Raw genomic sequence first — 13,062 nt, forward strand, 5'->3', positions numbered from 1 at the left:
TCGTGAGTATTGTAGGAGCAAGGAAGAGGAAAGGAACTAAACTTATGGGATGTCTATTTCTGTGTGCACCTTGCCAGTATCATCTCATTGGATTCCCCAATAATTCTCTGAGGTAAATGTTATTATCCTTTCCTCTAAACTCCAGAATCATCTGAACAATTCATCTCTTTGATTTCTTTTAAAGTTATCTCAAACTTGACAAGTCTAAAATGTGGTTCCTATCTCCCCCCAAATAGTTGCCATCTTCCCCAGCTTTGTAAACATCACCATCATCTACCCATTGCTTCAGCCAAAATGTGGGAATCATCCTCGATACCTCTTCTCCTTCTCAACCCTTCATCCATCCCATAAACAAGTGCTATAGGTACCATTCCCACAATATCCTTTCTCTTCTTCCTACAACAGCTATCCCAATTCAACCCTCCATTTTCATCTGCTTGGACAATTCCAACAGTGTCCTAACTGGTTTCCCTGCTTGTGTGGCTCTCTACAACTGCCAGAGTGATTTTTTTCAAAATGTAAATTAGCTCATGTCACACTCTCCAATTAATAATCCTTCGAAGACTTCCCAGCATACTTCACACCCAAAACCAACTTGTAAAGCTCTGCCTGTTGGGCCCTTCCCACCTTTCTGACCTCATCTCTACTGCTTCCCCCTCAGTTACTCTGTGCCTGCCACTTCCATGTCCTGACACACCCATTCCTTCCACAGCCCCCTGCCTTCACTAGTTTATGCCTTCTGCCCAGATCCTCTCAGTAGTGGCACTTTTTGTCTGGCGTGCTTCCTCTTAAAAGGTCACCTCTTCAGAAAGGCTTTTACTCCCTATATGCCACTCTGTTGACAGAATAATTTTTTAATTTGTCTGTCTCTAGAAAATAAGCTTGAGATCAGAAGTGTTGTCTATTTCATTTTCCTTTTCACTTCCTGCCTTTAGAATATACCTGCTATTGAGCAAGAGTTCAATAAAATGAAACAGTCTTAGCAGGAAATGGAGGAACAGAGGGGCTATGTAAATTCCCCAAGGCCAAAAAACACAGGACCTCTGCCACAGCCCACAAACTTCCCACTCCACACCCTTGTGTCATCAGCTCTGTGCTTCTTGATACTGAAGTTAACTATGCCAAGGGTCACTCTGGCTTTCTTCCTTCTGACTTCCTGTTGGGTTTGGCTATGGAAAAAGATTAGAAGAAGAAGAGAGGGGTAGGAGTATTCATACCCTCCCTTCCTTTCTAGCAGGAGCTTAGTTCTAGGTTTTGGGTTCCTGCTCCTGCCAGGCAATCCTACTTCCACAGCTCCGAGCCCCAGTGACACGCTTTCCTCCCTCTCCCTCTTTATGCCCAAGCTGTAGTAAAGCTCCTTGCTATGCTCCACCCCTTCCTAACTGCTCCACTGTGCCCTCTCAGTTCCTTTAACCCCACCTACACCTCTGGGAACAGTTTCTTCATTCAACTTTTCTCAGTGAAGACTTCAGTGTGCTGTTCCCTGTCAGGACTGTGACTGATACTCAAATTTACCCTAAAGCCTTCTATAATATAGTGAGCTCAATGCTTTTCTCTTATGATGATTTCTTGAGTTCGAATTTCATACAATGCATTATCGTTGATCAGAAAATTCTGCTCTACTACATTTTTGGGGGGAGTCTATAAAATTAAAGTCATGATGTTGATGAAGATTCAACGTTTCCAGAAGTCTATCTGAAATGTACATGGCAATACCTGAAACCAGTCAATGGTACAGCAGTTAACAAGAGCAGGGAACTTCCTAAGGCGGATCCGGAATGCATCTCCAATGGGACTCATGGCGAGGACCACATGCAGCTGGTTGCGACAGCGATCGATAAACATATTGAAAAGAGCTATGGGGCTTCCATCTGTTTGTTTGGTTTTATCCCGTTGGCGATCTAACTGGCGCATCTTATCACATATCTCCTGCTTTTCGTCTAACGCGAAGAGATTTGGAACCTCCCCGGCATTCAGCAGGTTGTTGACGTCTTCTAGAAATGACTCCCTTTTGATCTGAGTGTCTGTAAACAGGAAGACACCCTGCATCTCACCCTCCGCACATTTCCTTAAGATCACTTTTAAATCTTCGTGCCACTCAGAAGTACCATAGCCCTTGGAGATTTCAACCTGAAAAACTGAATAGTCAGCCATGTGGGCAGCTAATCTGGTGACAGACTGTCTTCCACTCCCTCCAACACCAACAAGAAGAGCATGGCTGCGAGGCTGCTTCAGGATCCTGGAAATTCTGCTGATGTGTTCTATGGCGAATCGGAATAAGACAAGGCTCATGGTTTTTTTGCTCATATTGTTGTATTCTTCTAGGTGAGCTTCTACTATCACCCGTAGATTATCCACATCCTCAACTTCTCTGTAGTTGGTGTCCTCTCGCCTGGGATCGTGGAAATCACAAAACATTAAGCTACGCAAGTCATCTTCTTCTACCACCCCATCATTATCGAAATCTAAGTGTTGAAAAAGTTCATGAAAATCTTCATCCATGTATTTTTTCAAAATTTCTTGAATGTAGTTGATAAGCCAACTTCTATCTGCATTATCCAGAAGGCGATCATAATACACTCTAAGGACCTGAATAAATAAGAAGCAGCATTAGGAACTGATTCTTCTATTTCTGTAGTTTTATTTACAGATTAATCTCAAGTCACATAAAAAGTACTCCAGGAAATTTCTATGGGTTTTATTAAAAGCATAGCCAAATAATCAGGACGGACTCATAATAATATTTATTTTAAATATTAACTTTGATGATATATATTTAGATAATACATAGTTACATACAGTTATTAATAAATAAAGGAAATTTGGGGGAACAGAAGCAGATTATAGAGATGCAAAGAATATTAATGACTAGGGGCGGCTGGGTGGCTCAGTCGGTTAAGCATCTGCCTTCATCTCAGGTTATGATCCTAGGGTGCTGGGATCGAGCCCCACATCAGGCTCCTTGTCTCTCCCTCCCCATCTGCCTCTCTCCCAGCTCATGCTCTCTCTCTCGCTCTATCTCTCTCAAATAAATAAATAAAATCTTTTTTTAAAAAAGGAAGATTAATGACTAGAGAAGGATAAAAGGACTAAAGAAAGTAAGTGGCTGCCTTTGCTGGTCACTCAGATACAGATAAAGAAGCTGGGAACTTCTTTGCAGTGATCCTTCCTTTTTCCAAGCCAGGAAACATTCTGAAAATTATTGGCAAATGAGTAGTAGTATTTTTTAAAGCACATTTTTTTTTGGAAAAAGAAGAAATATCTTAGATGAAAGCCAAGTTTGTTTTGCACATCTATTATTTTTGTTATAAGTCACTGCAGAGGGCAATCTACTAAAGTAAACTCTGGTGATATGTACATGTTATGGGACTGTAAGAGATAGTTATCAGGCTTGTCACATAAAACAACTATTTCCTCAAAGTGGTATAAGTGTCCCTTGGTTACTATCTATTTGGACTGAATTGTGTCCCTCCCCACCCCCAAATTCACATGGAAGTCCTAACCACCAATATGACTATATTAAGAGAGAAGTCCTTTAAGGAGGTAATTAAAGTTAAATAAGGTCACAAGGGTACAGTGTTAGTCCCATAAGATTGTCCTTATAAGAAGAGGAAGAGACAACAGAGTTTCCACTCTTTCCCTGCAGGTACACAGAGGAAGGGACATGTGAGGACACAATGAGGAGGCAGCCATTCACCCACACTTGGTGGCATCTTGCATTTGGGCTTCTGGCCTCCAGGACTGAGAAAATAAATTTCTGTTGTGAAGCCGCTCCGTTTGTGGTATTTTGTTATGGCAGCCCTAGCAGACTAGTACACATGTGATAGAAGCAATGCATATTTGTGTCAGCAAAACTTCTGTCCTTTGGGGGAAATGACTGAAACCTGTCTGCATCGGCTTCTTCACCTATAAAACGGAAACAGGAATACCTGCTTGACATTACATTCCAGTCGTACGGCAAAAATAAAATGACAACCTATGTGGAAACATTATAAAATTCAGAAATAAAATGATTACAAAGCACCTTGAAATCAGCCTAACGGTGTTCAAGAGTAATGATTTTAGTGTTTTCACTGTGGTCAAGCTGGTGCCAGAATAGTGTCATTCCTTTCCCTAGCAGGGGTAGCTGTGTAGGCAAATAGTATGAGTGAGGCTTTGTGCATACTCTCACCGGTTCAAAAGCTCTTTCTTTATGGGACAATCTAGTTTCCCGACATATGCCAATAGTCATCTCCTTGGATTGAGGTACTGAAGATGTCATACAATATTCCTACAGGAGGAGAAACCTAAATCAAGCCAACCTCACACATCAGGTATCAGTGCTGAAGATGAACTAAGTATACTATTATCTAGCAGGCTATCTAGCAAGAACCTAAGATAGCGTTTCTCAAGGACTGTCATCACACCTGTATTGAATCAACTGTGGTACTTGCCAAAATGCAGATGGCAGGGGCCCACTCTGGACCCTGACTTGAAAACTTTGAGGATGGGAATATCTTATTTTTCTACTTCTATTTCTTTATATAAGGTACAAAAATCCTAAGTGTATAGCTCCAAGAATTTTTACACATTTATACACCCATGTCACCACCAAGATACAGAACACTTCCAGCACCTTAGCAGCCTCTCTCACCCTCACTTCCGCTGATCCTTTCTCTCTACACTGTGATTCTTTTTTTTTTTTTTAAAGATTTTATTTATTTATTCGACAGAGATAGAGACAGCCAGCGAGAGAGGGAACACAAGCAGGGGGAGTGGGAGAGGAAGAAGCAGGCTCATAGCGGAGGAGCCCAATGTGGGGCTCGACCCCACAACGCCAGGATCACGCCCTGAGCTGAAGGCAGATGCCCAACCGCCGTGCCACCCAGGTGCCCCTACACTGTGATTCTATGGCCCCCTCTTCCATTTTTAAAAGTTGGGATGTAAAATTATTCTATTATAAATCTACATCATTGCGAGAGAGGAAACTCTCTGGAATATTTTTATTATATTGTATTTATGCTCTGAGTTTATTTACCTCCAAGCCTTAATTACAGATTGTTTTAATTGATATATGATTCACATAACATTCGCTCTTTTAAAGCATATTATTCAGTGTTTTTTTATAATATTCATGAAGTTGAGCAAACATCACAACTCTCTAATTCTAGAACTTCTTCATCACCCATGTAGCAACCCTGTACCCATTAACAGTCACTCCTTATTATCCCCCCCGGGTGCCCCCTGGCACACAGTACTCTACCTTTTATCTCTATTAATTTGTTTATTCTGCACATTTCATATAAAGGGGATCATGTAATATATGACCTTTTGTGTCTGGCTTCTTTCACTTAGCATGATGTTTTCTGGGTTAATCCATGTTGTAGTATGCATCGGTATTACTTTTTAGGGCTGAATAAGATTTCGTTGTATGTATATATCACGTTTTGTTTGCCCATCCATCAGCTGATGTATGGGAGCTGTGTCCACTTTCTATCATGGATAATTCTGATAACATTCGTGTACAAGTTTTTGTGTGGACATATGTGTGCAGTTCTCATGAGTAATGGCTAGAAGCAGAACTGCTGGGTCATAGGGTAACTCTGTGTTTAACATTTTGAGGAACTAGCTGTTTTCCAAAGCAGCTGCACCACTTTGCACAGCCACAGCAGTGGACGAGGGCTCTGCTTCCTCCACCATCCTCATCGGCACTTGTTAGTATCTGTCTTTTGAATGCCAGCCATCCTAGAGGGTGTGAGGTGTACCTCGCTGTGGTTTTGATTTGCATTTCCCCAACGACTAAGGATGTTGAACGTCTTTTCATGTGCTTATTGGCTATCTGTATATCATCCTTGGAGAAAGGTCTATTCAAATCCTTTGCCCACTTTTAAATTGGGTTATTTGTCTTCTACTGTTGAGTTATAATAGTGCTTTGTTTTCTGGATATGAGACACTAATCAGATGTATGGCTTGCAAATATTTTTTTCCCATTCTATGAGTTGTTTTTCCACTTTCTAGATAGCATCCTTTGAAGCATGAAAATTTTTAACTTTGATGAAATCTAATTTTTTTTTCCTTGGGTCACTTGTGCAGAATAACTATATTTAACAAGCAAATCAGATGTTATGCACACAAATGTTTGAAAGCCATGGAGAGGCGCCTGGGTGGCGCAGTCGTTAAGTGTCTGCCTTCGGCTCAGGGCGTAATCCCAGCATTCTGGGATCGAGCCCCACATCAGGCTCATCCTCTGGGAGCCTGCTTCTTCCTCTCCCACTCCCCCTGCTTGTGTTCCCTCTCTCGCTGGCTGTCTCTCTCTGTCAAATAAATAAATAAAATCTTTTTAAAAAATTAATTAATTAAAAAAAAAGGCCATGGAGAAGTCAAAGAGAATGTAAAGTAGTAAGCCAGTTTCATACCTTGAAAACCATTTAATAAAATTACGTTTGGTCTTCTAATTTGGTAAAAGTGTCTGGAAAGGAAAGGGACACCTAAGGTAGTATCTGACCTATATTAGACCCTTAGGAAGTCTTTTTTGAGTGAATAGAAACAAAGCACAAATAGAGTGTTGATTTCCAGCACTTCATATTTTTTTGAAATGTTGAGAACAATGTGTCTTAGCACTGTTCTCAGCACTGTGGATAAATCAGTGACCAAAAAAAAAAAAAAAAAAATCTCTGACCTCATGGAGCTTGCCTGCTATCTGAGGGAGACAGACAATAAACATGACAAATAAATTATATGGCATGTTAGATGCTAATAAATGTCATGAAAAAAAGAAAAATAGAGTAAGTCAAGAAAGACTGGAACTGCTAGTGAGGTATGAGCCTGTTGTATACAATAGGGTGGTCAGTGTGGGCCTCATGGAGTAGGAAAGATTTGATCAAAGGCAGTAGGAAGCTAGCTCAGGATCTGGGGAAACAGCATTCCAGGCAGAGAGAATAGCCACTAGGCCTGTGTTGCTGGTGAAGGTGAGTGAGTGAGAGAGCAAGAGGCAGCCTGAGGGGAGCTAGGAAAGAGGTACACATATGAGATCTTAGGGGCTACCAGACTTTTATGTTCAATCCCTCCCAATGAAGTAGAGTGCTATTGAACGGTTTTGAGCTAAGAACTTAAACTCATTACATTATATAAATATGAAGTACTCATTAAAAATTTCAAGTTATATTGTGAATTTCATTAAAAATTCCATTTCTAAATACTCTTTTGAAATTTTTCTCTCTATAGCACATGGTTTTAACATAGCCCGTTCCTATTTTCTAGATTTCTTAACTACATTATTAAAATTAAAATAGCTATATTATTTACATATTAAAAACAAAACATTTTTCTTTAACTTTCCTATGATTCTTTGTCTGTTTTTAAGATATTGAACTATTATTTTTGATGCCTTTTTATATTCTTTCTCTCCTTCCTTCCACAAATTTTTACAAAAAAGTGTTCACTCACATACCTCTTCCCAAAAAGGAACTTAAATATATTTTTAATATAGTTTTATGCTTTCAAAACTGGTTTGCTTTGCAGTTGTTTTAGTACCTAGAAATACAAGTAAGTAATGAAAATAAATGCATTCATTTCTTATAAAAACAGCTCCGTAAAAAGTATTCCATCTCAAAATATTTGAAATCGAACTTATGAGGATTAAGTTACTTAAAGGAGATTGACCCAAAGTGATACCTGCTTCGAAATATGTTGTAAGTCAACAAAAGTTTCCAAAAATAAGAGATAATCCTTTTTAAATATAATAAAATATATTAGTGTTAAATATTCTTTTAAATTACCTTGATCATTGGCCTTCATAATGCCAAATAGCTGAATGCATTTCAACAATATAAATTGCTAAATGTTTCTTTTTACCCAGTTGTTGTCATGATAAAATCTTTGTTTCTTGCATTTTATTTCAATAACACAAAAATTTACCTCATGAACCCAGAGACGTTTAATGACTTCTTTGGTTTCTGCTGTTTCTGGTCTTGACAAGCAAACTCCCTGAATGACACGGGAGAAATCACGGAGGTTGAACAAGTAGTGAGATTTAGCTGGAGTAGGCAAGAGATTCTTCATGGCTTCTTTATATAGAGCCATCGTACCATTAACAATTTGGGTTGTCAAATCTAGAAAATCGTCTGGAAATTTATAACTTAAAAAAAATTAATAAAGAGAAAATGTTAGCATATATGATACATAAATGATATTTAGCATGCCCAATGTGAAATTTATTCTGAATAAATCAATTTAATTTATAAAATTACCATTTCTTATAATAATAATAAATAATAATAATAGAATTTTAATTTCTTTTAAAACTACTTTCCATTCATTATTTTATTTTATCTTCAAAGAAACTCCAGGGGAAGGAAGGACTAATGTAATGGACTTAAAACCACTTAAATAAGTGGACAAAAGACCAGCCGAGGAACCCCAATTATATAACTCAAATCCAGCATCCACTAGACAAAAGTGTCCTAATCACTTTCACCTCAGCATTTTCAATTGCATATAAAAGGAATCCCTGAAGAACACTGGTGAAATGAGTATTTTCAGAGAAAAAAAGGAAGGAAATAAAAATACAGAAAGAATAAGAAAAAGAGAGAAAGAAAAAGGAGAGTTAAAAAGAAAGTGAAATAGTGAGTCAGGATTAACAAAAGAAGGACAAAAGTCACAATTAGGGTAGAAAGAACATGTAGAACAAATATCCATTTGGAAAAACTGACTATCTTTAACTTCTGGCTTGACGAGGAGCCAGCTGTCCTTCTCCATCATCTCTGGATAGGGCAAGGAATGACAATTTCCTGAGAATGGACATCATCAGGGAGCTGAGACTTGCACTGCCCAGGTCCACTTGGCTCCCTGACTTCTGCACACCATGTGGAGAAGCACTGAATGTCCAGAGCTAGGCAGCAACTTTTCCCCCCAGAGTACAGGCTCAAAGGCTACATTCAAGCTTAGACACGAACCTCCTTGGGGAACTCAAGAGTTCTACTACAGGGTATCAAAGTCACAGGATAAACCTAGCATACAGCTTTCCAGCATTTAGTGCCTTACATAGTGAAAATTCAGAACATTAATAATTCCACCATGGACATACTATACAGCAGAGTGCAAAATTTGTATGGACTTTGGGACTAAAATTCAAGACATTGGACAAAAAGAGAAAGATACTCTGGCTCCTTCGTGTTATGCTCCCATACCTGGAGATGAGAACAGCAGAGGGGAGCAATGTAACCTGTTATCTTTTTCTTTATCTAGGGATGTTTTCAGGGAATATTTTGAGAAGCACTACTTATATTGATATGTTTCCAAAAGACTTTATATCCTCTAATGAAAAAAGAAACACACTTTAAATTACTTACCAGATTTTTAAATGCCAGGTTAAGATTCTGGAGAAGATTGTAAACATGGATTTATCACTAAACTCATTGATTGTTATAATATTGAAATGTCTCATATATCGGGGAGTTACTGGATTTCGACCACCACCTAAATATTAAAAAGAGTACCTCTTAACAGTGTTACTAATACACAGTAGAATATTTTCTCTAATATTTTAAAGCAAAAAACAACTTGAAAGATGGACAAATTCACAGCATACAGAGAAATTAATAGTAATTTTTGGGTAACCCTGAAAAACAGTTTCCCCCTCAAACTTAACACACCGTTTTTCTAGTTGAATTATCTGATTGAGTTCTTAGGTCAGGTCAATTTACCAAAGAAAATCAGACCAAACAGAAGGCCACCTTGTCTGTGACTCATATAGCCCAAAGCAATAAACTGTAAACATCCTCATTACAGTATAACAGTAAGATAAAACATTATACAATAGTAATATTATATATAATATTGGCAAATATGACTGATCAAACTTAGAGTCCTTCCCACATGGCTGAAATTCAGCACACTCTTAACATTTAGCCTAACTCTTCCCCTACATCCTAAAATGAATTTCCTGAAGACTAGTTTATTTTGTTCAGGTGTCTGCTTCATTGACAGCTTGCATTTTTAAAAATTTGGGGACTGTTTCACTTTCATAAAATAATGATTACATTTTCAAAGATGAGGCTTTTTAAAAAAAAATTATTTATTTGAGAGAGAACATGCACAAGTGGAGGGAGCGGCAGAGGGAGAGGGAGAACATCTCAAGCAGACTCCATGCTGAGTGTGGAGCCTGACGTGGGGCTTGATCTCACGATCCTGAGATCATGACCTGAGTCAAAATCAAGAGTTGGACACTTAACTGACTGAGCCACTCAGGAGCCCCTCAAATATGAGGCTTTAATAACTAACTTAGAATGTAACATCATTTAAAAAAATTATTGGTATTATTATCTTCAAATATATAGACAAATCTTAGTTTTTTAGAAAAGAAAAGAGAGGCAAACCATAAAACAGACTCTTAACTATAGAGAACAAACTGAGGGTTGCTGGAGAGGAGGTGGGCAGGGGGATGGGTTAAATAGGTGATGGAGATTAAGGAGGGCACTTGTGAGAGCACTGGGTGTTGCATGTACACGATGAATCACTAAATCCTACACTTGAAAGTAATATTACACTGTATGCTAACCAGCTAGAATTTAAATAAAAACTTGGAAGAAAAAAAAAAGAAAAGGAAAAAAAAAAGCATTTGAAATGGCCCAGGAAGTGTGCTGAGAGTAATTACTGACTCAGAGCAATCTGGCTGGGTTACAGGTCACAAAAGGTCAGGGGGTCAGGAGGCAAATACCAAAGAGATTGCCTGAAGAAATGATATATGGAGAAAAGGAATTTTTAAAGACTAGAATACCAGCTTGAGTTCAGGGAAAAAACAGTTAAGAATGTCCAGTCAGTTGAATCAAGCCACTTTTGATACCCCATCATAGAAAAATTTCCCCTGCATAGATTCCTTTGAGTTTATCCATTTCCCTTGAGAAATGTAAAGAATCTTTAAGGGTTAATTCTTTGGGCTATTTTCTACTTAAATTCCTCTTAACAGTCTGTCCAAATCCAAAGACTCGCTAGAATAGGACTTGATTGGTGTAGAAATGGGGATTTCACACAGTTGAAGAATTAAGGAATATAACAGGGAAATGAGCTGCTTCACAAGGATCTGGGTCCTTGGAATACAGAGAAAGGAAGTGCAAAGTCACAGAAGGTGGGAGAAAAAGGATCTGGAAGAGTTGGTCGGAGAATGGCCCCAAGCAAGGCAACCCACTTTGTACTGTTGACCATTGTAGTACATTCCCGTAGGTACCAAGTATACACAGAGAAAACATACACACAGAAAATTGTAACTCAGAATGTCCAGTTGGGTTTCTCTTTCTTTCTCTAGCCATCTCTCTAGGTATAGCCAGAATGATTCTCAATTTGGTAATCACAAACTCAGAAAACATACCTGGAGGTCCCATAGCACACATGATTTGAATGTCCACTAGTTTAATCATAGAACAATCTTTTAGGTCATACCAATTCCAGTGATCTAGCCATTGTCTAAGCAACTCAATGGGAGGCTGAGCACCATATACTTCCCGAGCGGGCATATTGACATCATCTACAAAGACAACCTGAGAGCAAAAAGAGGAGTGATATTAGAAAATATTAACACCTTACTATATTGTCCTATTGTATAAACAGTATTGAGGCAATATCTTCTTGTAGCATACATACGTGAGAAATGATGTTCTCCTTTCAAATCAAGAATAATATTCCCTAGCATCCATGCTTCTAAGGAATAGGGAAAGTCTCGTTACTAACCTTTATAGATTAAGAGTTGAGGACTTATTCATCCTCTCGCCCAATTTGTTTATCAATATGCCTCCTCTTTTTCCTTATACAATTTCAGTACATTAAAGCAAGTGAGAAAGGTAGGATTTTAAAATGATTATAACCTCTGAGTGGTGACAAGTGAGGTTCAGAAGGGTATTTGTAGCAAAGGAACACAGAGAAGTCAATTGATAGCTAGGTTGTTTAAAGGTCTAGAGGAGCAAGCAGCAATACTCTGCTGAATAAAAATGTTAATCAGAGAATTAGAAAGGTAGATAATTTCCGAGATGAATATTCTACTTTTTAATTCAAAGGGCAATTGCTTGTTTTTAATGTCAAGTTGTCTAATCCACATGCAAATATGAACACACTTTAAGGAAAACCTCATCAAAATTTGTGATTAAAGGGGCACCTGGCTATCACAGTCAGTAGAGCATGAAACTCTTCTTGGGGTTGTAAGTTCGAGCACCATGTTGGGTATAGAGATTACTTAAAAATTAAATCTTTAAAAAAATTTGTGATAAAAAAAAAACTGTACAAAAAGATGTCAAATCCTAGTATATCTGGTTTCCTTGTTCTGAGTGTAGCAGGGGACATGAAGAGGACCAGTGCTGTATTACCATATGTATAGAAACAGAGAGCAATTACCATTCTCTTGCCCAAAGGAGGACCAAAAACTCCCTTTCTTCTTTTGTCCAATTTTGACATGATAATATTCTGAGTTTGAGCTGCTGTAGTTTGTGCTGAGAAGTTAATTAGCAGAGGCTTGTAGATTTCTTTATTGAGTTGATTTAATAGAAAATTCTATATAACAGGAAATAATAAAATGAGCCATAGTTGGAATTATACCCTGACATTTCAAAACAAACACTAAACATCATTGTTGACACACTTGAATTTAAACTTAGAGTGTCATAACAATGTGAAAGAAGAGATGGAATCAATAGAGATAATAGTTACCATACCAGTGGCATGCCCGTTTGTCCAGGCCCCATGCATGTGGCTTCTCTGATTTCCAAAGCCACCATGCAGAGTACAATGCCCTCTTCACATGAGGTCATGGGGACTCAGAGGCTAAGAAACTTGCTTAAGGCCTCAGGGGAGGGACAAGAATTCAGATTGCCATGTGTCTCTTTCCAGATCAATGTTCATTTTATTATAGCTTATCTTTCTACTTAAATACCAAGTTTCCTATTGGTTAGGAAGCTTAAATAATATAACTATTTTCAAAGTGGATTTTGCGAGAAAGCAGGTGTAATTACAATGATTCTTAATCAGGACGTGTTCTACAAATCATCTTGTAAAAGAATAATGACATAGGGGGGCGCCTGGATGGCTCAGCCATTAAGC

At 38.3% G+C, this 13,062-nt stretch overlaps 1 protein-coding gene across 1 annotated transcript in view; it reads right to left on the reverse strand.

Moving 5' to 3' along the window:
- The window catches only part of DNAH7 (dynein axonemal heavy chain 7), a 255,447-nt gene that overhangs the window by 113,983 nt on the left and 128,402 nt on the right, over positions 1–13,062 (reverse strand). The window contains exons 37-41 of the mRNA XM_057316048.1: positions 12,361–12,516; positions 11,345–11,513; positions 9,330–9,456; positions 7,897–8,116; positions 1,717–2,589 (exon numbers count right to left, since the gene is read on the reverse strand). Of these exons, the coding sequence (XP_057172031.1) occupies positions 1,717–2,589; positions 7,897–8,116; positions 9,330–9,456; positions 11,345–11,513; positions 12,361–12,516 (1,545 nt within the window). The remainder of the gene's footprint in view (positions 1–1,716; positions 2,590–7,896; positions 8,117–9,329; positions 9,457–11,344; positions 11,514–12,360; positions 12,517–13,062) is intronic.

Source organism: Ursus arctos, unplaced genomic scaffold, assembly GCF_023065955.2.
Source record: "Ursus arctos isolate Adak ecotype North America unplaced genomic scaffold, UrsArc2.0 scaffold_1, whole genome shotgun sequence".
Lineage (NCBI taxonomy): Eukaryota > Metazoa > Chordata > Mammalia > Carnivora > Ursidae > Ursus > Ursus arctos.